We start from the raw sequence: 26,117 nt of genomic DNA, 5'->3' as shown, positions 1-26,117 counted from the left end.
TGGCATACAGTGACTCACTGACCTGCACACCAAGCTGGGTAGGTGACATACAGAGACTCATAGACCAGCACACCAAGCAGATGGGGGTAGGTGACATACAGTGACTCACAGACCTGCACACCAAGCTGGGTATGTGACATACATAGACTCACAGACCAGCACACCAAGCAGATGGGGTAGGTGACATACATAGACTCATAGACCAGCACACCAAGCAGATGGTGGTAGGTGACATACAAAGACTCACAGACCAGCACACCAAGCAGATGGGGTAGGTGACATACAGAGACTCACAGACCAGCACACCAAGCAGATGGGGGTAGGTGACATACATAGACTCACAGACCAGCACACCAAGCAGATGGGGGTAGGTGACATACATAGACTCATAGACCAGCACACCAAGCAGATGGGGGCAGGTGACATACAGAGATTCATAGACCAGCACACCAAGCAGATGGGGTTAGGTGACATACAGAGACCCATAGACCAGCACACCAAGCAGAATGGGGTAGGTGACATACAGAGACTCATTGACCAGCACACCAAGCAGATGGTGGTAGGTGACATACAGAGACCCATAGACCAGCACACCAAGCTGGGTATGTGACATACAGAGACTCATAGACCAGCACACCAAGCAGTTGGGGGTAGGTGACATACAGTGACCCATAGACCAGCACACCACGCTGGGTAGGTGACATACAGTGACCCATAGACCAGCACACCACGCTGGGTATGTGACATACAGAGACTCATAGACCAGCACACCAAGCAGATGGGGGTAGGTGACATACAGAGACCCATAGACCAGCACACCAAGCTGGGTATGTGACATACAGAGACTCATAGACCAGCACACCAAGCAGATGGGGGTAGGTGACATACAGTGACCCATAGACCAGCACACCACGCTGGGTAGGTGACATACAGTGACCCATAGACCAGCACACCACGCTGGGTATGTGACATACAGAGACTCATAGACCAGCACACCAAGCAGATGGGGTAGGTGACATACATAGACTCATAGACCAGCACACCCAGCAGATGGGGTAGGTGACATACAGAGACTCACAGACCAGCACACCAAGCAGATGGGGTAGGTGACATACAGAGACTCACAGACCAGCACACCAAGCAGATGGGGGTAGGTGACATACATAGACTCACAGACCAGCACACCAAGCAGATGGGGGTAGGTGACATACATAGACTCATAGACCAGCACACCAAGCAGATGGGGTAGGTGACATACAGAGACTCACAGACCAGCACACCAAGCAGATGGGGTAGGTGACATACAGAGACTCACAGACCAGCACACCAAGCAGATGGGGGTAGGTGACATACATAGACTCACAGACCAGCACACCAAGCAGATGGGGGTAGGTGACATACATAGACTCATAGACCAGCACACCAAGCAGATGGGGGCAGGTGACATACATAGATTCATAGACCAGCACACCAAGCAGATGGGGGCAGGTGACATACAGAGATTCATAGACCAGCACACCAAGCAGATGGGGTAGGTAACATACAGAGACTCACAGACCAGCACACCAAGCAGATGCAGGTAGGTGACATACAGAGACCCATAGACCAGCACACCAAGCTGATGGGGTAGGTGATGTACAGAGACTCATAGACCAGCACACCAAGCAGATGGGGGTATGTGACATAGAGAGACGCATAGACCAGCACACCAAGCTGATGGGGTAGGTGACATACAGAGACTCATAGACCAGCACACCAAGCAGATGGGGCAGGTGACATAGAGAGACTCATAGACCAGCACACCAAGCAGATGGGGGTATGTGACATAGAGAGACCCATAGACCAGCACACCAAGCAGATGGGGTAGGTGACATACATAGACTCATAGACTAGCACACCAAGCAGATGGGGTAGGTGACATACAGAGACTCATAGACCAGCACACCAAGCAGATGGGGGTATGTGACATAGAGAGACCCATAGACCTGCACACCAAGCAGATGGGGTAGGTAACATACAGAGACCCATAGACCAGCACACCAAGCAGATGGGGGTAGGTGACATACAGAGACTCATAGACCAGCACACCAAGCAGATGGTGGTAGGTGACATACAGAGACCCATAGACCAGCACACCAAGCTGGGTATGTGACATGCAGAGACTCACAGAGCAGCACACCAAGCAGAATGGGGTAGGTGACATACAGAGACTCATAGACCAGCACACCAAGCAGATGGGGGTAGGTGGCATACAGAGACTCACAGACCAGCACACCAAGCTGGGTATGTGACATGCAGAGACTCACAGAGCAGCACACCAAGCAGATGGGGTAGGTGACATACAGAGACTCATAGACCAGCACACCAAGCACATGGGGGTAGGTGGCATACAGTGACTCACTGACCTGCACACCAAGCTGGGTAGGTGACATACAGAGGCCCATAGACCAGCACACCAAGCAGATGGGGGTAGGTGACATACAGTGACTCACAGACCTGCACACCAAGCTGGGTATGTGACATACATAGACTCACAGACCAGCACACCAAGCAGATGGGGTAGGTGACATACATAGACTCATAGACCAGCACACCAAGCAGATGGGGGTAGGTGACATACAGAGACTCACAGACCAGCACACCAAGCAGATGGGGTAGGTGACATACAGAGACTCACAGACCAGCACACCAAGCAGATGGGGCAGGTGACATACAGAGACTCACAGACCAGCACACCAAGCAGATTGGGTAGGTGACATACAGAGACTCACAGACCAGCACACCAAGCTGGGTAGGTGACATGCACTCAGAGACAGAACACCAAGCAGAATGGGGTAGGTGACATACAGACACCCATAGACCAGCACACCAAGCAGAATGGGGTAGGTGACATACAGAGACCCATAGACCTGCACACCAAGCAGATGGGGGTAGGTGACATGCAGAGACCCATAGACCAGCACACCAAGCTGGGTAGGTGACATGCACTCAGAGACAGAACACCTACAGGTGACAAAGTGGTTGTGGTCACAGTTGTGGCTTGGCTGCTGTAGAGTGACTTCTTACCCCTATAGGCTGCTGAGGTATGTAGACCAATCTGGGACACTGTCATGCAACCCTCCATACTCCCACTATGTGAGATACATTAGTGTGTCTGTGTGTTACAGGAGCAGATCGAGGACCTCCAGCTGCAGGTCGAGAGACAGAAGAAGGAAATCAAGAAAAGGAAGGAGAATGAGCACACACTGCAGACAGACCTGGAGGACACGCGGGAAGAGTTCTGTGAGTGTCCTTCAGTCAATTAATCTGCATATCGTACATTGTCAGTAACCTCACTCACAAGACAAAACATGTCATAAGACCTAACACTAGTCTGAGACATCTTGCCTGGCTTCCACCCCATGCATCCACAGGTCAACTCACATGTCTTGCGACACACAACACATCCATGTACACACTTACCTGTCCACTCTCACATCCACGTAAACATACATGTACACATTTACATACACATAATTATTAGTGTGCATTTACACAAATACGCACACACACACATATTCTTGGTTGATGCATGTTATCATATCCCAATTACGTGGATCCATACTCATGATATCAATCACTGGATTGTCTGGTCCACTTGATTATTTACTGGCCGCCATCACATAGCTTGAATGTTGCTGACTGTGTTGTTAAACAACAAACAAACAAAACAAGGTCAAATTCACATTCACAGTCACATCATTCACACTATGATTCACCTGAGAGATGTTCAGTAAATTGGTTGAGATTTAGATGCATGGTGTGTTCCGACGCTGCTGTAACATGGTGTGTTCCGACACTACTGTAACATGGTGTGTTCCAACACTGCTGTAACATGGTGTGTTCTGCCACTGCTGTAACATGGTGTGTTCAGACACTGCTGCTGTAACATGTGTGTTCTGTGCACCGCTGTAACAAGATGTGTTTTGTGCACAGCCCAGAAAGAACGAAACTGCAACAAGTACAAGCGGGACAAGGAGAGGCTGGAACACGAGGTGGATGAGTTGGAGAAGAAGGTGGAGAGGATGAACACCATGAGAACACAGGTGGGTTGGGTGGAGACCTAGGAACAGGTGGGTGGGTGGGTTGGAGACCTGAGAACACAGGTGGGTTGGGTGGAAACCTTGGAACACAGGTGGAGGGAAGATCAGGAAGACCTTGAAAACCCAGATGGGTGGGGTGGAGAGGGGGACCACAGGTTGACCTTGGATAGGGGGAGAGCATGAATGCTATATCGGGCTGATGAGAACACATGATGATGAGGATTGTTGGAATCAATGGATGGGTTCATTTTGTAGGTAGGGGGTGGTTCTCTAGCACATTCTAGGAGAAGTTGATGGGAATGTTGTCTGGTAGGATCATGTGTGGTATAGTGGGATTGCAGTATCATCGGGATGTTGTCTTGCAGAGAGCTGGAGAGTTTGAGAAGCAACAGGAGCTGGATGAATCTCGCCGCCGAGTTCGTCTGCTTGAGGATGAATTGAAGAAACGCCAGACAGCAGAAAAGCCTTATGAACAGAAAGAAGATCGCACCAAGGTAAGAATAATTTCTAGTTTAGATAACTTTGTGTGTAATGCTGAGTGAGGTTTGGGAGTATTTACTTTTAATTTGAATAGGTACTGTTCAAACGAACAAATTCAAAAGCTATTTTTGATTCTTCCTTCTTGTTTCTGTGACAGACGGAGGAAGTGTCTCGGTGGGGGGAGAGCAAGAAGTGGCAGAGGACAGTGGAGAAGATGAAGGTAAAGATCCAGGAGAAGGACACAGAGCTCGACAAGATGAAGAAGGCCAATGAGCTGTCCAGGGTGGCACTGGAGAGGTAGGACATGACATTGTTATAGGTCATTGGACATTACACAGGGTGGTGGTGTAGGACGGAAGGAATGCATTATGCCAGACATCGGAACGAACGTTTCACAGAGTGCGCCAATTGATGCGCAAAAACACCCCCAGCAACCAGGAATTTTTTTACGCCGCCATTTTGGATACTCATTCGTTGATATTATCTTTTTTAGTTTTCGGGGGTTTATACCTCTAATAGTATGTATAGTATATATACAAAATCAACAAAAATTGGTAAGTACATACCATTACAAAACAAAGTCATCCAAACTGTCATTTGCGGCCGTGTTTACAGGAGGCTTAATGTGTTTGATAATGATAGGAATGAGGGTCTCTGAGCTTCTATTGTCCAAAACATTTACTACTTTCTCGTTCTATTCCACCAAAAACCCGCTGTCCTTCTTCTCGTTTTCTCTTGTTGTACTTCCTTTTCCCAAATTTAGATTCGTCAATTTCGACAATGTTCCCAGCACCGCCAATCTTTTCGCTGTCCTTGTCAAGGACTTGAATGCACACTTCCCGACAAAAATTGTACCAGTCAACGGTAGTGTGGGAAGATGAAATTTCGACTTCTCTCCGTGTGAAATCTTGAAGTCTGTACACCTAACAATATGTCAACAGTAATAATTGTCCCAGTGACAGCTTGCTCAAACCACATGAGTTTGGGTTACATCTCCCAAAAATACCATCATTGCTGTAGGTACCTCCTCAGTACCCACCCGACCCAGTTACCCAAGTACCCGAGTTACCCATCCCAGCCCTAGTACACAGGCTGGTGTAGAACATTACTCAGATCCTTAGTGGTGGTAGTTGGAGGTCATCCTGATCTTGGATCATCTTCGACTCTCTCTTTTCCCCCCTTGAACCCAGCTGCCCAACTCTTAACAGTGACAAAGGAAGGAGCATCTTCCTCTAAAGTTGACATGTCTGCATGGATGGCTTGATGACAGCATGATGGCCAGTTGTGTCCATTTTAGTAAACAGAGAACCATGGACAATATTGTACATTTAAGGATTGACTGTGTATCTTTTTCGGTTCATTGAGGTATGAATCGAAAAACCAATGTGCAAACTGTATGAATCCGCGTAGCGGATTCTTACAAAAGTTTGCACATTGGTTTTTCGATTTGTACCTCAATGAACCGAAAAAAATACACAGTCAATGCTTATAATTAAATTCGACAGCATAAAACATGTTTTATCTACAATAGTTTAACCCAAAACAGTTGCATATATCAAAACAGACAAAAATGACGAGATTGATAAACATTCCAGGTGTAGGAATACACACTGTGGCGTGACATGAATCAGATGATTGTTTAATTTATTCACATAAATTGACACGCCTACACTGTCAGTAGCCAATCAACGGAGAGCAGGATCAAAACAATGTTCATTGGCCATGTCAGTTAAGACAAGAGGCGAAAAGAACTGCAACAGTCAGACTGTAACGAACTGGAAAGAAATATGTCTGGGAGAAGTCGGCTGTTTCAAATTACATGGTCAGTTACCGCCAGATTCAAACATTACTTCCCTGATTACGGTAAAACACAGTTGGAAAAATGCTAGTTAGAAAGGAAACCCGAAGACATGAAAGTTGAACCGAGGCGAGCAGTAAAATAACAGGCGAGCGAGCCTGCACGTTTGCTGTTTCATTCATTCTCGGCCTTCGGTTTCAAAGGTTTGTTTGGACAATGAATATGCATGAAAGTCGCTAAATGTCCTGTGCATGACGATACACGTGAGCAGAAAGGGAATTCCCTCCACCGTAATATTGGGATTTCCAGACATTACGAAGTAATAAAAGTAGTGCGCCTCGGTGGCCATGGCTTAATTTTTTACATTCATTGGGAAATGAATGCAATAACACGTGACCATTTCAGCTTATCAGAATACAGGAATTTCAATGAACACAATGAAAATTTAATTATAATACATTGAAACTGTTAAGGGTGTTCTATACATCCTTTGTAGTTAGGCTCAGAACTTTTCAGCCACCCCTCGTAATAGTGCTTCGATTCCCCACATGGGTACAATGTGTGAAGCCCATTCCCCTGCCGTGATATTGCTGGACTATTGCTAAAAATGGCGTAAAAACCATACTGACACACTCACTCACTCGTAATATTGCTTCTTTGGTTTAGTTGTGATACAATTGTATATTGGTACTCTTATTTGCCTTGCTTGTACTGTATGTTCTTTCTTAGTAGCCCATAGTCTGGACACTGCTTCTGTGTAGTAACCAGCTGGTATTCAGGGGATATAGATTTTGTAGACTTACAGGACTGATGAGATATATACATGTGTATTTAGATCTTTTAACTCTGACGATGGCACGGGTGGCCCAGTCGTCTAAGGCGCCGCGATTCGCTGTGCAGAGTTGTGTCCCTTGGGCACGCCAGAAACCTATGATCGTTGGTTCGAATCCCGGTTCGCCCCGATTATGTTTCTAGATTTGTCAGCACCATACCCCTGCTCGTGGGTTTCACCGAAGTGGTAAATGTCTGAGACCTGCATCACTTGGGGCGTTCCTCCAACACTAAGCTGACACACCGCTTAAGGCTTAAAAAAATAATCGTCTTGGTTCTCAGGCACTCCCCGCATCAACATAAAGTCCACTGCATGTTTCATTTTTATTTATATTTTAACACACAAAAAACATCCTTAATATTCCACGTCTCGAACACACGATCCTGGCAGTGAAATGCTACAATACTTAAAAACAATGCAATCCCATATAGTGTGCAGTTACTTCCCTTTACATGAGCACTGCTTTACTGTGCATCTCTTGTTATGGTCATGGCAGCAATAAGAGTTTGTATTGTTGTTTTGCCAATGCAAATTTGGTCAATGAAAACATAATATTTATGATAAAACCTCACAAGACATGATGATGTACAAATTCAATGGTATTTGTGTACTGTATGCTAGACAATGTTTCATATGCAGAGATTAAGATTACAGCTGTATTTGTCAAGTGAAATAAGCCAGAAATAGCTATCAGCTGTTCACACATTTTCTCCCTGATCTATAGCTGATTTAGTTTAAGCTATACTTAATGTCATGGTCAATATCATAACTGAAAAGAAGTTTGACAGTGATAGGAAAACCAAAGATTTTGTATCTCTAACGACTGATGTTCGTTTCAAGGTGAGTTCATATAAGTTGATGGGATTTGTCAATCTGTTCATACACAATTTCGCCAAAATTAATGTCAACAAAATTGCATAAAAGTAACATAATGGATACAAATTGTGTAATACTATGACTTACTTTTGCCTACTTCAGTATGGATTTGTTGACATGCTTCTTCCAATGTTATGTGCTCACGGTAACGTCCTTGCGTTGTGAAATAGAATCAAAGCTCATTGTATGTGTGTATTATGCACACACTGGTAGTCCAAAGGGAGTCAAATACTGTATTCCAGTATTTTACTCATCAATGAATGCATTTATGTAGGGAGGCCAGGCCCTTTCCCAGGTTGATGGTACACAACTGTTTATTTGGTTACATATTAGTTTGAACAACCAAAAAAAAAAGGCACTGTCGGACCGCACTATATTTGCAAAAGCCATTGCCTGAGAACCAATTCTTTTATTTTTTTTAAGCCTAATGTGAGGCAACATATTATATGTATTTGTTTATTGTGTTAAAACACACTGTGTACATTTACTTTTGACGGATGTTTTTCACATGAAGCATGAATGTTGAGTGCAAATATGTAGACTGTTTTTTTCATCAGGCAGAGAATAATTGAAGGAGCATGTTCAGTGAATTCTTCGTAAGTATTTGGGGAAAGTGAAATAATGTCAGGATGGCTTGTTAGTGACGGGGAGGGTGGTGGCAGGGATTAACATCTTAAACATAGGGACATATGACACAAACTTGAAGGAAGAAATTGTAACAAATGCTCCCATTGCAATTATGAGAACAGAGTAGATACATGTTTTAGTTTCAAATTGCAATGTCTTTATAAAGGAATTACAGATGTTAGAAATCAGAAATATGTGCAATATGGTTTTCATAATAATTCAAGCACATATGTTTCCAATCAGAGAGAAACACATGACAACTACAGCTATCACAACAAACTTTTGATTTTAGTTTGACTCGTACGTCTAAATATATACCGTATTCGACGTAATAAGCGCTGAGAGCGCACTCAAAATTAGAGTTGAAGGATCATAAATATTGTGGTTTATGCTGTCAGCCTGAAATGATCAAAAAAGAAAAGTCTGTGCGTATTATGCAGGACAGATATGTTTTCCAGAATTTAATTGCCCTTAATCAAGGGTGCATATAACACACGAGTGCATATTATACACTAATTAATAAGTCTTGTGTATATTGATCAGTCGGGAGGGGTGCTAATTGGGATTGTTCACTAGCCAATATATTAGCAAGTATCGCTGTGGGCGCTTATTAGAGCGGGGCACTTATTACGTTGAATACGGTACCATGTTTTGCAGATAGATTTTCTATAATCAGAAATTTCACAAGACAAACACCCATTTAATAATACTTAAAATCCTGTTCTTTGTCTATATATGTAACAAAAAGTCCATCTGTAATAGTGTTGTGCTGATCAACAAAAGCTGGCCCTGAGGGGACTTTTCTGAAACTGACTGTAGTGTATAAGGTTGTCTGACATGTCCAGACATGTCAGTGGGTTGTACATAGCTGTCAGTCACACACACACACAGGTGCTTGCTGTGTCAACACTCCGACACACAGCTCTGTCTGTTGTCTGCAGAGAACATGGAGCTAGCTGTCCTAACAGTCCCTCGTCTAACTTGGTGTGTATGTATGTGGATAGACATTGACAGGACTGATTGTGTAGGGTATATATCCTGTGACATAGGCAGCTCTGTGTGTTGATGCATTGTCAGATTGTAAGTTAAAACAGGAGATATCATTGACACTTACAATTACTTCAGAGTATAGATGTATAGGTTATATATATGTATATGGTATATGTCCAATGACATAGGCAGCTCTGTGTGTGTATGCATTGTTTATAACAGAAGGAAATATCCTTGAAACTTACAAGTACTTCAGTGTATAGATGTATAGGTTATATATATGTATATGGTATATGTCCAATGACATAGGCAGCTCTATGTGTGTATGCATTGTTTATAACAGAAGGAAATATTATTGACACTTACAAGTACTTCAGAGTATCATTTATGTGGTGAGTGATTTTTCACTCGCATCAGGTTCAAAGACATTGCACCAACTGTGAAAAAAACTTGTATGTGTTTTACGGTGTTCTATTTTTTAAAGGCATTTAGAAGTTGGAAGAACAAGGAGACATGACACATTAATGATAACACCTTGTTTATTGTTTGTAATGATATTTCAGGGCTTCTACTTGCTCCGTCACAGCGTCTCCGTTTGATCTGTTTGGTTCTTGCAACTTGATGCATTAATGTGATTGTATTGATTTCTGAGAGGCAGGTAACAGTCTGACTAGGAATGAAATATTGATGAGACTTTTCTGTTATAGACTGACATGTGCGTGGTGTTAGCTCTGTTTCTGTAATACAGTGGTAAGAATATTTGAATTATAAAAATGATTGGGAGGGAGGTTGAAAAATGGTGTTAAATGGAATCCGACACTCCAGAAATTTTTGCCCTTTTTCTCTGTTATTTTTTGTCTTGTTGCATTTGACATTGTGACATGTATCATATTCATTTTAGATTAAGTTTGATTACTATTTATGAGAACAACCTCACATAGCTGATATTTGTCTGCTTTCTGCCGACCAGGTAATTTGGTTGTCATGGAAACATTCAGTGTCATCCGTAGTCCAGAGAGGTATTGTGGTGTCATTCATGTCATAGTATACTAGTTTTATGTGTTTAAAAGTAAGAAGTTGACATACTGGTATGCAGTTGTTAGTAGGTCTTTTGAGTTTCTGAGTTTATCTGGGATTCAGTTTCTAAGTCGGAGATAATCCTCCTTGCCAATTTTCAACAAATCTTCTCAAACTTCTCTCTAGTCAGGGACTCAAACCTGAGCTTTTGAAATTGCAGTCCAGTGATTTGATTTAAACATTTTTTTTTTACAAGGAAACACATGGGGCACAAGTGTTTACAAACTGCAGTCCAGTCTAAGATCTAATCAGCTGGGATCAAATGTTGTTGATATCATTGTCCATGTCATATATGCATGGAATACGACTTATTTATTGTATATCTGTTGCATAACTTTAAGTACGAATGGTTCAGGACCCGTGAAGATCCAGGTTAGAATTGATCTTCAGCAACCCATGCTTGACGCAAGAGGCAACTAAACAGGATCGGATGGTCAGGCTCGGTGACTTGGTTGATGCATGTCATCAATTGTGTGATCGATGCTCATGATTTAAATCACTGGATTGTCTGGCCCAGACTCAATAATTTACATACCTTGGTCATACAATACATTGGAATATTGCTGAGTGCGGCGCTAAACAACGAAACTAATGGTAGAGATGTTCAACTGTTAAACTGACCCCCTTGTTGTGAAAGTCATTTGGCCCAAACATGTATGATGTGACGCGAACAACCCATTAGTCAAAATTCGCCCCTTTCTGTAACCTGCAAGAACAGTCGTCCCCTATCAATGACAGTTATGTGCGAAAATATGACAAACCAATCAGAATGTGCGTATGACTACAAGTATTTGGGGCAAAGAATTCCCATTTTTGATTTTGCACATGTCTTGCATCTAAAAGTATACCCAAGATACAGTTAACTGTGTATAATCATGCTGTATAACTACCATAAGTCACGATGTGTTTTATATAACATCTGAAATATATATATGATATACGGGAGAAATATACGTGAATCATTACGCAACGAGTTGACAATTCTTTTAACTATGTCTGTTTGCGCTTAGCCAGAACCCAGTTGCAACAATAGCCACAAAAGGGGCACAGGTCGCTATTCGGCTTGTCCCGGAATAACACGAGTTTGTCACGAATGGCTAACAACCCACAACTCCGGGTTCTATGACAACAGTTTCAGCCCTGACTGCAGTCTGTATGAGTAGATTAGATCTAATAGGTTGTCCACTCACTCACTGTTTCTGTCCCCCAGAGCTAACCGTGAGAAGGAGAGCATAGAGGCCAGGTCCCGCGCCATCGCCCGCTCCACCGTGTCACATGTGAGTGCAGCGCCCCCTGGCAAGGCCGGGCATGACACAGAGGAGTTGAAGAACAAGAACTACATGCTGCAGGAGGAGGTAACTCTTGTAACACTTATAAGTAATAATGTGAACGTGTTGGAAGAATATGTTATATCAGAGTGCAAAATATGTTTGAATGGACCTGTAAAAATTATCTCCTTCCACAGGTCAATGAACATTGTGCTCCATATATTTTTGAATCTGCCCCTAGGTGGCTGCTAGACATTGAATGTTATTGAATCTGTCCACCAGGTGGCCACTAGATGTAGAATGTTATTGAATCTGTCTACCAGGTGGCTGCTAGATGTTGAATGTTATTGAATCTGTCCACCAGGTGGCTGCTAGATGTAGAATGTTATTGAATCTGTCTACCAGGTGACCACTAGATGTAGAATGTTATTGAATCTGTCCACCAGGTGGCCGCTAGATGTAGAATGTTATTAAATCTGTCCACCAGGTGGCCGCTAGATGTAGAATGTTATTGAATCTGTCCACCAGGTGGCTGCTAGACATTGAATGTTATTGAATCTGTCCACCAGGTGGCCGCTAGATGTTGAATGTTATTGAATCTGTCCACCAGGTGACCGCTAGATGTAGAATGTTATTGAATCTGTCTACCAGGTGACCACTAGATGTTGAATGTTATTGAATCTGTCCACCAGGTGGCCGCTAGATGTAGAATGTTATTAAATCTGTCCACCAGGTGGCCGCTAGATGTAGAATGTTATTGAATCTGTCTACCAGGTGACCACTAGATGTTGAATGTTATTGAATCTGTCCACCAGGTGGCCGCTAGATGTAGAATGTTATTGAATCTGTCTACCAGGTGACCGCTAGATGTAGAATGTTATTGAATCTGTCTACCAGGTGACCGCTAGATGTAGAATGTTATTGAATCTGTCCACCAGGTGGCCGCTAGATGTAGAATGTTATTGAATCTGTCTACCAGGTGACCGCTAGATGTAGAATGTTATTGAATCTGTCTACCAGGTGGCTGCTAGATGTAGAATGTTATTGAATCTGTCTACCAGGTGGCCGCTAGATGTAGAATGTTATTGAATCTGTCTACCAGGTGACCACTAGATGGTGAATGTTGTATCTGTCCACCAGGTGGCCTCTAGATGTTAATTGTTGTTGTATCTGTCCACCAGGTGGCCTCTAGATGTTAATTGTTGTTGTATCTGTCCACCAGGTGGCCTCTAGATGTTAATTGTTGTTGTATCTGTCCACCAGGTGGCCAACCTCCGGCGCCAGCTGGTGATGGACCGGGACACGTCCTACAAGGAGACCCAGCTCCGCAACCAACAGCTCAGTGAGCAGGTGGACCAGCTGGAGAGTGCCCTGGCACATTGCTCCACGGTATGTGCAGCCTCGGGGAAAACATAAGATATGTGGTTAACTGTTAGGCTGGATTCTTCATGCATTGGTGGTTAAGACAGTATTCTTTGTGTAGTCTGGTTGCTCAAAAACATCCAAGTTGATAAAATGTGCAAATGTATAAAATGTAATTCTAATTTTGGTCTTGACAAATCTAAACCCTCTGGTACCCTACACTTTCGTTTTGCTGTGGTATTACTCTAAGCAACTTAATGCAACAACGATAAGTGAAGAACCTAAGGTTGTGAAAACACCAATCATCTCTGTTAGAAGTCTGTGTCTCTGTCACCAGAGTGGCGGTGTGACGACCATCGAGTACCAGAAGTTGTTTGAGAAGAACCAGGATCTGCAGCGCCAGGTCCTGAAGCTGTCGGAGGAGAACATCGAGCTCCGCTTTGAAGCAGAGCAGGCCCGGAAAGACCTGCCCAGGATGAAGGTAGTTTGCTGTGGCTTTGTCCACGTCCGCCATGGGGATTCCTTCAGAATTTCTTGTCGTAAATGTTTTCACAAAAGAATGCTTGATTATTTTCATTTTTCCGTTTCACAATAGTATTGCTGACAGCAGTGTTTAACAATAGTCACGTGCCCTGCTATAAGTGAGATGCATATGTTTACTGTCATTATCGTTTTTAAAAATATTTCTTGGTAAATTTATCATTTTTTACTTGTCCTGCATTACTCCTTCATGCACTTTAGATGTAGTAATGCAGGATAAGTATACAGATATTAAAAAAATATCTAGACTTTACTTGATTTTTTTACTCATCCGGCATTACTACGTCTAAAGTGCATTAAGGAGTAATGCAGGATAAGTATACAAATATAAAAAATATCTAGACTTTACTAGTTTGTTTTGAATCCCTACTGTGTGGTGTCCCCAGGACCGTATCAAGGATCTGCAGCGGTACGCAGATGCCCTGAAGATGGAGAACGCCCAGCTGAGTGGGGACACGGCCAGGTCCCTTGGGTCCTCCAACACCAGCATCAGGAGGGTGAGGCTGGGGCTTAGGATGTTGAGTTCCAGGGGGTACTCTGAAACCACTTAAGAGTGTCGAGTTGATGTTCGGGTGTAACGTTTGTTATGTTGATGTTCAGGTGTAAAGTTGGTTATGGTGATGTTCAAGTGTAAAGTTGGTTATGTTGATGTTCTGGTGTAAAGTTGGTTATGTTGATGTTCGGGTGTAAACTTGGTTATGTTGATGTTCTGGTGTAAAGTTGGTTATGTTGATGTTCTGGTGTAAAGTTGGTTATGTTGATGTTTTGGTGTAAAGTTGGTTATGTTGATGTTCAAGTGTTAACTTGGTTATGTTGATGTTTTGGTGTAAAGTTGGTTATGGTGATGTTCTGGTGTAAAGTTGGTTATGTTGATGTTCAAGTGTTAACTTGGTTATGTTGATGTTCTGGTGTAAAGTTGGTTATGTTGATGTTCTGGTGTAAAGTTGGTTATGTTGATGTTCTGGTGTAAAGTTGGTTATGTTGATGTTTTGGTGTAAAGTTGGTTATGTTGATGTTCTGGTGTAAAGTTGGTTATGTTGATGTTCGGGTGTAAAGTTGGTAATGTTGATGTTCGAGTGTAAAGTTGGTTATGTTGATGTTCAGGTGTAAAGATGGTTATGTTGATGTTCGAGTATAAAGTTACTTATGGTGATGTTCTGGTGTAAAGATGGTTATGTTGATGTTCTGGTGTAAAGTTGGTTATGTTGATGTTCTGGTGTAAAGTTGGTTATGTTGATGTTCGGGTGTTAACTTGGTTATGTTGATGTTCTGGTGTAAAGTTGGTTATGTTGATGTTAGAGTGTAAAGTTGGTTATGTTGATATTCTGGTGTAAAGTTGGTTATGTTGATGTTCAAGTGTAAAGTTGGTTATGTTGATGTTCTGGTGTAAAGTTGGTTATGTTGATGTTCGAGTGTAAAGTTGGTTATGGTGATGTTCGGGTGTAAAGTTGGTTATGTTGATGTTCTGGTGTAAAGTTGGTTATGTTGATGTTCGGGTGTAAAGTTGGTTATGTTGATGTTAGGGTGTAAAGTTGGTTATGTTGATGTTCGGGTGTAAAGTTGGTTATGGTGATGTTCGGGTGTAAAGTTGCTTATTTTGATGTTCAAGTGTAAAGTTGCTTATGGTGATGTTCGGGTGTAAAGTTGGTTATGGTGATGTTTGGGTGTAAAGTTGGTTATGGTGATGTTTGGGTGTAAAGTTGGTTATGTTGATGTTAGGGTGTAAAGTTGGTTATGTTGATGTTCGGGTGTAAAGTTGGTTATGTTGATGTTCAAGTGTAAAGTTGGTTATGTTGATGTTCAAGTGTAAAGTTGGTTATGTTGATGTTAGGGTGTAAACTTGGTTATGTTGATGTTCAAGTGTAAAGTTGGTTATGGTGATGTTATTATAGATTGGTGAGAGCGGCAAGAGTTCGCGAGAACTGGAAAAGACGATCGCGCTGCTGAAGAGGGTTGTTGAGAGACTCCAGATGGAGAATGAGCAGCTGAAGAGGGCTCCGGGCTACAGTGCCACGGACCAGGCGGCCATGTTTAAACTGGAGAACGAGGCACTCAAGGTGAAGGTCATGATTGTGTTGATTGCAGCTGATCAGCAGTCAATAGTTGAGCAAAGTCTGTATGCATTTCATGTTATGAGGGAATTAAAGTTTGGGTAAGAGAGCATTTGGTGCGTGCAATCTACCAGCTGTTTCCTGTATTGGGTCAAAATTAATATCTTTTCGTACCTTAAAGCTGTTGTAAATATTAACTTGGGGAGATTTCTTTTTCTCTAATGCAAGAATTGTCTAAATGAAAGGAATTTATTTCCTGAATAATGGTGACATCAAGAAACATACTGTGAATTACCTTATGTGTTTCTAGTCATATGAAGATTATATAGTAGACAACAGTTTATGGATAACAACTTCTTAATTAAACTGTAATAGCGACAAGCGACATTTTGGTATAACAGTATAAAAAAGAAGTGGTTATCCATAAAGTTTTGTACACTTTGTCATCCTTCAACTTCTAAGAAATGTGTATCAAACAATTCATGATGGATTGTGGCTTAAAACCTGTGTGATGGATTCCCTATAGAAACAACTGGACGAGCTGCGTGAGACCATGGGAGCCACGCTGAGTGACCGGTACACCAGCCAGCAGAAGGGCACGGCCAGGCTGATGAACGACTATGAGAAGATGAGGAAGGAGCTGATGAAGGTGAGCTGCAGTAGCTGCACAGTGTGTGTTGAGTCTAGTTGGTCATAGAAGACATTGTCAGGAACTGGAGCTACATACAAACATACCATAGCCGACGGTCACTGCAGTAGCTGCACAGTGTGTGTTGAGTCTAGTTGGTCATAGAAGACATTGTCAGGAACTGGAGCTACATACAAACATACCATAGCCGACGGTCACTGCAGTAGCTGCACAGTGTGTGTTGAGTCTAGTTGGTCATAGAAGACATTGTCAGGAACTGGAGCTACATACAAACATACCATAGCCGACGGTCACTGCAGTAGCTGCACAGTGTGTGTTGAGTCTAGCTGGTCATAGAAGACATTGTCAGGAACTGGAGCTACATACAAACATACCATAGCCGACGGTCACTGCAGTAGCTGCACAGTGTGTGTTGAGTCTAGTTGGTCATAGAAGACATTGTCAGGAACTGGAGCTACATACAAACATACCATAGCCGACGGTCACTGCAGTAGCTGCACAGTGTGTGTTGAGTCTAGTTGGTCATAGAAGACATTGTCAGGAACTGGAGCTACATACAAACATACCATAGCCGACGGTCACTGCAGTAGCTGCACAGTGTGTGTTGAGTCTAGTTGGTCATAGAAGACATTGTCAGGAACTGGAGCTACATACAAACATACCATAGCCGACGGTCACTGCAGTAGCTGCACAGTGTGTGTTGAGTCTAGTTGGTCATAGAAGACATTGTCAGGAACTGGAGCTACATACAAACATACCATAGCCGACGGTCACTGCAGTAGCTGCACAGTGTGTGTTGAGTCTAGTTGGTCATAGAAGACATTGTCAGGAACTGGAGCTACATACAAACATACCATAGCCGACGGTCACTGCAGTAGCTGCACAGTGTGTGTTGAGTCTAGTTGGTCATAGAAGACATTGTCAGGAACTGGAGCTACATACAAACATACCATAGCCGACAGTCACTGCAGTAGCTGCACAGTGTGTGTTGAGTCTAGTTGGTCATAGAAGACATTGTCAGGAACTGGAGCTACATACAAACATACCATAGCCGACAGTCACTGCAGTAGCTGCACAGTGTGTGTTGAGTCTAGTTGGTCATAGAAGACATTGTCAGGAACTGGAGCTACATACAAACAAACCATAGCCGACAGTCACTGCAGTAGCTGCACAGTGTGTGTTGAGTCTAGTTGGTCATAGAAGACATTCTCAGGAACTGGAGCTACATACAAACAAACCATAGCCGACAGTCACTGCAGTAGCTGCACAGTGTGTGTTGAGTCTAGTTGGTCATAGAAGACATTGTCAGGAACTGGAGCTACATACAAACATACCATAGCCGACAGTCACTGCAGTAGCTGCACAGTGTGTGTTGAGTCTAGTTGGTCATAGAAGACATTGTCAGGAACTGGAGCTACATACAAACATACCATAGCCGACAGTCACTGCAGTAGCTGCACAGTGTGTGTTGAGTCTAGTTGGTCATAGAAGACATTGTCAGGAACTGGAGCTACATACAAACATACCATAGCCGACGGTCACTGCAGTAGCTGCACAGTGTGTGTTGAGTCTAGTTGGTCATAGAAGACATTGTCAGGAACTGGAGCTACATACAAACATACCATAACCGACAGTCACTGCAGTAGCACTCCACATTTTGAATGGGGAATATATACCAGGTCTCGCATGGTTGCAGTGAGCACAATAAGGAAAGTCCAACACCCTAAGTGATGTATTTAGGATATTCATCAAGTCTCGCCAAAAGGCTGGAGGACCAAACATAACATGGCTGAAATATGTCAACATGGTATTCCCTTGCCACACAAAGCCTACGTCGTACCCATGGTGAGAGGAGTACTCGATTAAGGCACTGCTCACAGAGTCAGGGATGTATAGACCTGCTGAGAGGCTGATATTCAACCCCAAGTCTGCAGCACATGTCAGTAAAACGTTTCCCAATTCATGTTAGCGCAGTTGTTCACTAATGTCATGTTTGATCGAAGTATCTTGTAATTCTTGCATAACAGGATTAAGAAGGAAACAGAGTTTTCAATGTTAAAATCCTCAGAAATTAGGAAAATTAGAAAATCACAGTTTTGAACAATGTTACAGTTTTCCCAATTTGCCTGCCATTTCTACTTTGTTTGGAATCCTAGATAGGTCCCTGAAAGGGCCCACTCTAGTCTGGGTTCAACATAGGTTTCAAGTATCTTATAACCACCACCCTATAGTCAAGATGGAGTGAATGAGACATATAGCTGAGTACATTTTTAGTATCCCAGCAACTGATGCCTAAATTCTGATCCCAGAAATAAGGAGAGTTGATAGTGTGGAACTCATGCTTCTTGTGCTTGTTGTAGGAGAAGGAGACGTCAGAGAAGCTGCGTGTACAGCTGCGGTCAACGGAGCTGCAGTCTGACCACCACCACAAGGAACTGACCGACACTCGCACCAAGCTGGAGATCGAGGAGGCCAAGCGCCCCAACGCCATGTCCAGCGACACCAAGGGCTGGAAGTCGGCCGTCGTCACACGCATGTATGAGGAGAAGATCAAGGGGCTAGAGCAGGACCTGGAGAAGAAGGTGCGTTGTGGGTGGGGAGAAGAGGGTTGTGGGAGGAATGGTGGGGAGAAGAGGGTTGTGGGAGGAATGGTGGGGAGAAGAGGGTTGTGGGAGGAATGGAGGGGAGAAGAGGGGTGGCGGGAGGAAGGGTTGTGGGAGGAATGGTGGGGAGAAGAGGGGTGGCGGGAGGAAGGGCTGGGGAGAAGGTTGGAGGGATTAAGGGGTAGGGAGAAAAGGGTTGTGGGAGGAATGGTGGGGAGAAGAAGGGTGGCGGGAGGAAGGGTTGTGGGAGGAATGGAGGGGAGTGGCAGGAGAAGGTGGGAGGAAGGGCTGGGGAGAAGGTTGGAGGGATTAAGGGGTAGGGAGAAAAGGGTTGTGGGAGGAATGGTGGGGAGAAGAGGGGTGGCGGGAGGAAGGGCTGGCCAGAAGGTTGGAGGGATTAAGGGGTAGGGAGAAAAGGGTTGTGGGAGGAATGGAGGGGAGAAGAAGGGTGGCGGGAGGAAGGGTTGTGGGAGGAATGGTGGGGAGAAGAGGGGTGGCGGGAGGAAGGGCTGGCCAGAAGGTTGGAGGGATTAAGGGGTAGGGAGAAAAGGGTTGTGGGAGGAATGGTGGGGAGAAGAAGGGTGGCGGGAGGAAGGGTTGTGGGAGGAATGGTGGGGAGAAGAGGGGTGGCGGGAGGAAGGGCTGGCCAGAAGGTTGGAGGGATTAAGGGGTAGGGAGAAAAGGGTTGTGGGAGGAATGGTGGGGAGAAGAAGGGTGACAGGAGAAAGGGTTGTGGGAGGAATGGTGGGGAGAAGAGGGGTGGCGGGAGGAAGGGCTGGCCAGAAGGTTGGAGGGATTAAGGGGTAGGGAGAAAAGGGTTGTGGGAGGAATGGTGGGGAGAAGAAGGGTGACAGGAGAAAGGGTTGTGGGAGGAATGGTGGGGAGAAGAGGGGTGGCGGGAGGAAGGGCTGGGGAGAAGGTTGGAGGGATTAAGGGGTAGGGAGAAAAGGGTTGTGGGAGGAATGGTGGGGAGAAGAGGGGTGGCGGGAGGAAGGGCTGGCCAGAAGGTTGGAGGGATTAAGGGGTAGGGAGAAAAGGGTTGTGGGAGGAATGGTGGGGAGAAGAAGGGTGGCGGGAGGAAGGGCTGGGGAGAAGGTTGGAGGGATTAAGGGGTGGCGGGAGAAAGGGGGTGGGAGGAAGGGCTGGGGAGAAGGTTGGAGGGATTAAGTGGTGGGTAGAAAAGGGTTGTGGGAGGAATGGGTGGAGGAGAATAGGGATGATGGGAGTAAGGGGTGGGGAGAAGAGTGTTGATGCAGATTAAAGTTTGGCGGTTGGAAGGGACGTGGAGAACAGCTGTGGAGCTGAGGTGAAATCAGGAGGGAGGGGGGAGGTTGTTGGTGGGGGTAGAATATGGATGTCAGGCAGGAAGGAGTGGGGAGAAGAGGGATGATGAAGAGGGATGGAGAAGACTGGGGATGTGGAAGTGGCAGGAAGAAGAAGGATGGTGGGGAGAATAGGCTGAGGATAAGAGGGGTGTGTCGGAAATAGAGGTTGCAGTTTTATTAATATCTGCACTTACAGCGTGAGTGTTGTAACCATAACTTCTCACTCCTTTTCATCTTTGCCAATGTATCTGTTCTATTCCAATTCAGAACAAGATAGTGTCTGACACGAAGAAGCTGCTGAGGGATGCCGCCGAGAGAGAGCAGGAGCTGATCAGGCGCCAGGACGACCTGCAGAAGAAGGTGAGCTACTGAACAGGAGCCAGGCTCACACAGGCATGTTAGTGTCGGCCACCAGCAGGATGGGACTGCCAGGCACAATGTGTAGTTCACAGTATTGCCTTGCTGTCTCATGAGGACAGAAACTCCTTGGTTTTACACTATGAATTGTCACAGCCAACCTATGTCTGAAGTAATCCTGTACATGGTATAGATCTTGGGTAATCTAAAGACGTTTGTCCTAACAAGTTAACTGTTGTAGAAACGACTCATGCTGTGACCAATCATCAGTCACAGTGTGTTTTGTAAGTAGAAACATTATGTATGCTGTATGCTGACTGTAGTTGTAGACTGTTGTTCCTACTTCTGTAAGGGGCACGGGTGGCCCAGTCGTCTAAGGTGCCACGATTCGCTGTGCAGTGTTGCGTCCCTTTGGCACGCCAGGAACCTATGATTGTGGGTTTGAATCTTGGTTCGCCCTGATTATGTTTCTAGGTTTGTCAGCACCATACCCCTGCTCGTTGGTTTCACCAAAGTGGTAAACGTCCGAGGCCTGCATCACTTCGGGCTTTCCTCCCACATTAAGCTGACATGCCGTGATATAACTGGAATATTGTTAAAAGTGCTGTTAAATCCAACTCACTCACTCACTCCTACTTCTGCAGATCATGGTGCTGGAGAGGTTCCCGGCCGGCAGCCAGGCTCACACCAGTGATGCCAACCTGATGAGGGAGTACCAGCAGGCCAGGTCAGTACACACAGAGACAAGGGGCACAGCTCATGGGAATATTAGTTTATTCATTTATAACAGGAAACTGTCAGAGATTCATCCAGGATTCCAAATTAGGTGTCCCTGGTAGGACAATTGTGAATAAAGCATGGATTGTTTTAAAATTTCTATTGTTAAAAGTTCTTATGCACTTAAACATAGAGGTACTTTAGTATTGTATTCAGTAATGTAAAACAGCAGGTTACCAACTCTAGTTAAGAAATAATCGATTAGTAGGAGTTGTTTATTGTACAATAACAACGACTTACTTCTTGTATGAGATATCAACATCATGTACAGCCTCTTCAAGGATGTTGATAAAGTGTACAAGATTTAAAAATATTTTCCCACATCTTAAAAATGAATAAAATAGAGTCCGACTCGCAAATGTCAGACAATTCCATTTTACAAACAGGTAGGTTAAGTTTGGTATTTCCCACATATTCTCATAATCCTCACGTCGATTATCTGTACCTTTTCACCTAAAACCTGATCATTCAGCCATTGCGTTTATCTGTATGGCCAAGCTAAATCTTTGAGGAACAATTTACTTGAAACTCCCCTCTCACAAATTACGTTCAAAATATGATGTCAACAAGTTGTAAGCGCATATTTGAAACTCTAGAAATGACATCATGATAGAACAATGTTTTATCGTGAAATAAACCACGCTTTGTTCTCCATTGTTCTTTGTGATTTCTCACGTGTATATATATCTTATATTCCTCTTTAATGGTCATGTTGTGAGCATAAAGTACTTGTCATAATTATGGAACTTTCTATTTCCAATTTGAGAAATTGAACTAGACTTGGGGCTGAAGACCAGCCTCTGAGAATGCCAACTGGTCCCTGATGTTGAACACTGAACCATATCCATCGGCTTACACTGCATGACCTTTGTCACACAGATGTTTGTGTTATGAAGGGATGGACACTTGGAATGATCTACTCTGATCAAATCTGGGGGGATTTCATGTCTCGGTTTCCCTTTAATGTACTGGTATGCCTATATCTGTCATGGGGAATGTGATTTAAAATTTGGTTTGCAATGAAGAAAAGTGACAGTAATCCTTTGTACAGATCCCTTTGTACAGGTATTTAGACTATTATACCTAGACAGAGAGCAGTACACTGCTACAAGTATTTCATGTCCATCAGGTTGACCATCGATCAACTGGAGGAGCAGAAGAAAGAGCTGTTGAGTGAGGTGCGACGTAGACGGCCTGCTGGCGGCAGCTCCACACAGGTAAACACTGACGAAAATCCCAGCCACATCAGACTAGTGTACCATAAGATTGCCTTGTACTAGCAGTGTGATGTACTGGCCACTCTGGTTCTCTAGAACCACGTTAGTCAGGGTACAGTAAAGTCTGTCGATAGCAACTCTTTCATTACGTGGGGGCACGGTGGCCCAGTCGTTTAAGGCGCCGCAATTCGCTGTGCAGAGTTGCGTCCCTTAGGCACGCCAGAAACCTATGATTGTGGGTTCGAATCCTGGTTCGCCCCGATTATGTTTCTAGGTTTGTCAGCACCATACCCGTGCTCGTGGGTTTCACCGAAGTGGTAAACGTGGAAAACCTGCATCACTTCGGGCTTTCCTCCCACATTAAGCTGACACGCCGCGATATAACTGGAATACTGTTAAAAGCGGCATTAAACCCAACTCACTCACTCTTTCATTACGTGAATCAGAGGCAGCATTGGGGCAGCCTTGTGGTTAATGTGTCAATCGTCATGCTGAAGACTCGGGTTCGATTCCTCACAATGTGTGAAGCCCATTACTGGTGTCCGCTGATGTGATATTGCTGAAATCCTCATTCATTTTCACCACTGAATCACCTGGGCCCACTTGCACAAAGCGATATTAGCGCTACGACTATCCTAAGTCTATATTAGAGTATGGGAGTTACGATCATTGTAGCACTAAGATCGCTTTGTGCAAGTGGCCCCTGGTCTAATTAATGATGAGAAGTCCTGTGGATATTTGATTTGATTTAGTTCTTTTCATTGAAAAATTTAACAATTTTCTAGCTCTCCAAGTCAAATTATTATGAATAAAGGTCTCAGCTGTGACCAACCCAGGTTGTCAAGTTAGCTATATTTTCTAGATAGGTGGAGCTCAGTGAGCCTCAACTGTAGCTTAGTGAAACTGTGTGTCCTTTCTTGATAGCTTGATGACGACGTCCTGACGAAGGCTGGTAACTACGATCGTGTTCTACGGGAGAATGTGGAGGTGACGATGGATCTCAAGTCTGTCAGGCTGGAACGTGACAAGTTGCGCCTGGAAGTCGATAGGGTGAGTGTTGGTATTAGATGTTACATAGAGTGGAGGTCGATAGGGTGAGTGCTGGTATTAGATGTTATATAGACTGGAGGTCGATAGGGTGAGTGTTGGTATTAGATGTTATATAGACTGGAGGTCGATAGGGTGAGTGTTGGTATTAGATGTTATATAGAGTGGAGGTCGATAGGGTGAGTGCTGGTATGAGGTCGTTATATAGAGTGGAGGTCGATAGGGTGAGTGTTGGTATTAGATGTTATATAGAGTGGAGGTCGATAGGGTGAGTGTTCATATTAGATGTTATATAGACTGGAGGTCGATAGGGTGAGTGTTGGTATTAGATGTTATATAGACTGGAGGTCGATAGGGTGAGTGTTGGTATTAGATGTTATATAGACTGGAGGTCGATAGGGTGAGTGTTGGTATTACACTGCTATGAGACTGGATGTCGAAAGAGCGAGTGCTTGTATTATGCTGCTATACTGTGAGTAAGTTAGTTCCTGCTGCATTCAGCATTACAACTTTCAAGCTGTTGGGTTCAAACCAGTGACTGATAGTGTGACGACACTGAACCCACCAGGACACAGCCGAGAGCTAGTAGCAATGCTGAGGGAACTCAAAACTCAGTCACATTATGGCCTACAATCGCTATCTAATTTCCGCAAATTCTTTCTTTAAATATATATCTGTATGTTGATTTCTCCTCTTCTACCCTGACCACCTACGTTAAAAGATGCTACTTGTTACCCTGTCTGGCGCTTGACTTTATCAAGCTGAAAGGACTGGTCGGCTCGAGTCAGTATACTGTGTCTGAGTGGGGTATTCATGTTAATCTGCAGCATTGTATCTCAGTTGGCTACCACAACACACACACAAAACACACAACACACACATCGCTATATAAATGCAATAATCTTGGACACGACGTTAAACCCCATTTCACCTCACCTCACCCGTCTTCTACGTTCTTATTGTATATTTAATGTTACTTTCAGTTGAAGAAAGAACTTGAAAGCTTTGGTCCGGAGTTCTTTGAAGAGGTCGAAGATCTGAAGTACAACTATAAACAAGCCGTCCAGAAAAATGTGCTATATGAAGAAAAGTTGCAACAAATATCTACTCAGTTTGGAATCTCTGTCAAAGTGCCTGGCATATAGACTTGTGACCCACTGCCACTTCCATCATAACTACATACCTCACTATAATGAAAGCTTGAAGCAGCACCATCACACAGTGTCACTAGCTACCTATTGATTAGTGGAACTCCTCCACCTTATTCAGCACTGCCAACAGGTGCCCCTTTCCAGGAGCTGTGCCTCCAAGGTTGTCTTGTCAAGAGATTCTCTTATAGTTATCTGACATCTGTATTGTTATCAACAGAGCGGAATATAAGGCACTGTTATTTCAGAAAGGGAAGTCCACACATAGATATTACTTTATTGTAAATATAGCTGTTCTCATAAATTTATTGAATATTTAACTGATGACTGAAAAAATGAAGTGCTACATGTGTGTCAGAAAGCAGAAATGAGACCTTTTGTTTTTTACTGTTGCAGCGTTGTTTGAAGAGTCATATCTTCTTTTCTAGCCTTACTGAAGTGAACCAATAGAAAACAGGCTGATTGTTCAACATGTTACTTAGTGACAGGAGTGTCTGTGTATCAGTGTTGTGAGCATCTCGACTGGCTTGATATCCAGACAAGCATGTGATGTGCCTCCATCCAACTTCATTCGTCAACTGCCTGTGATATCATGAATATTGTGTTAAGATGTCATATTGCCGTCCTTGTATTGTAGAAAACATTTACATTATTTATTTGTTAACCTATTTTTGTATTAAATATATATGAACTGTACAGTGTCTGTACCTTGTTTTGTTTGTTGTTTAACGCCGCACTCGGCAATATTCCAGCTACATGATGGTGGTCTGTAAATAATCGAGTCTTGACCTCCCGATCCCGTTACCTTGATGAAACAACCAGGGGATGTGTACATGAGTAAAACCTCCATTGTTGTAACGAAAACACAACCCTTACCTTAATGTGCTATCTTTAAAACAAATGAAGGTATTTTCAACATGTAGTAATTGACATAAATGATCAAGGTCCTAATGCAATGACAAACAATGTATTCACTGCATTCAATCGGCATCCTGCCATAAAGTGTTTGTA

General features: G+C 43.8%; 1 protein-coding gene across 1 annotated transcript in view; it reads left to right on the top strand.

The window, feature by feature from the left end:
- Window positions 1-25,768, top strand: part of LOC139474173 (centrosomal protein of 290 kDa-like) — a 78,279-nt gene extending 52,511 nt beyond the window's left edge. Inside the window, exons 42-57 of the mRNA XM_071257068.1 lie at window positions 3,168-3,282; window positions 3,976-4,085; window positions 4,448-4,576; window positions 4,720-4,859; window positions 11,973-12,117; window positions 13,294-13,419; window positions 13,730-13,873; window positions 14,319-14,429; window positions 15,825-15,989; window positions 16,510-16,632; window positions 18,993-19,214; window positions 20,828-20,920; window positions 21,562-21,644; window positions 22,824-22,911; window positions 23,836-23,961; window positions 24,942-25,768. Of these exons, the coding sequence (XP_071113169.1) occupies window positions 3,168-3,282; window positions 3,976-4,085; window positions 4,448-4,576; window positions 4,720-4,859; window positions 11,973-12,117; window positions 13,294-13,419; window positions 13,730-13,873; window positions 14,319-14,429; window positions 15,825-15,989; window positions 16,510-16,632; window positions 18,993-19,214; window positions 20,828-20,920; window positions 21,562-21,644; window positions 22,824-22,911; window positions 23,836-23,961; window positions 24,942-25,103 (2,082 nt within the window). The 3' untranslated portion in view covers window positions 25,104-25,768. The remainder of the gene's footprint in view (window positions 1-3,167; window positions 3,283-3,975; window positions 4,086-4,447; window positions 4,577-4,719; window positions 4,860-11,972; window positions 12,118-13,293; window positions 13,420-13,729; window positions 13,874-14,318; window positions 14,430-15,824; window positions 15,990-16,509; window positions 16,633-18,992; window positions 19,215-20,827; window positions 20,921-21,561; window positions 21,645-22,823; window positions 22,912-23,835; window positions 23,962-24,941) is intronic.
- The last annotated feature ends 349 nt before the right edge of the window (window positions 25,769-26,117 follow it).

The sequence above is a fragment of the Haliotis cracherodii genome, unplaced genomic scaffold (assembly GCF_022045235.1).
Source record: "Haliotis cracherodii isolate W230 unplaced genomic scaffold, xgHalCrac1.p SCAF_3, whole genome shotgun sequence".
NCBI lineage: Eukaryota > Metazoa > Mollusca > Gastropoda > Lepetellida > Haliotidae > Haliotis > Haliotis cracherodii.
This window is presented reverse-complemented; position numbering and strand designations above follow the sequence as displayed.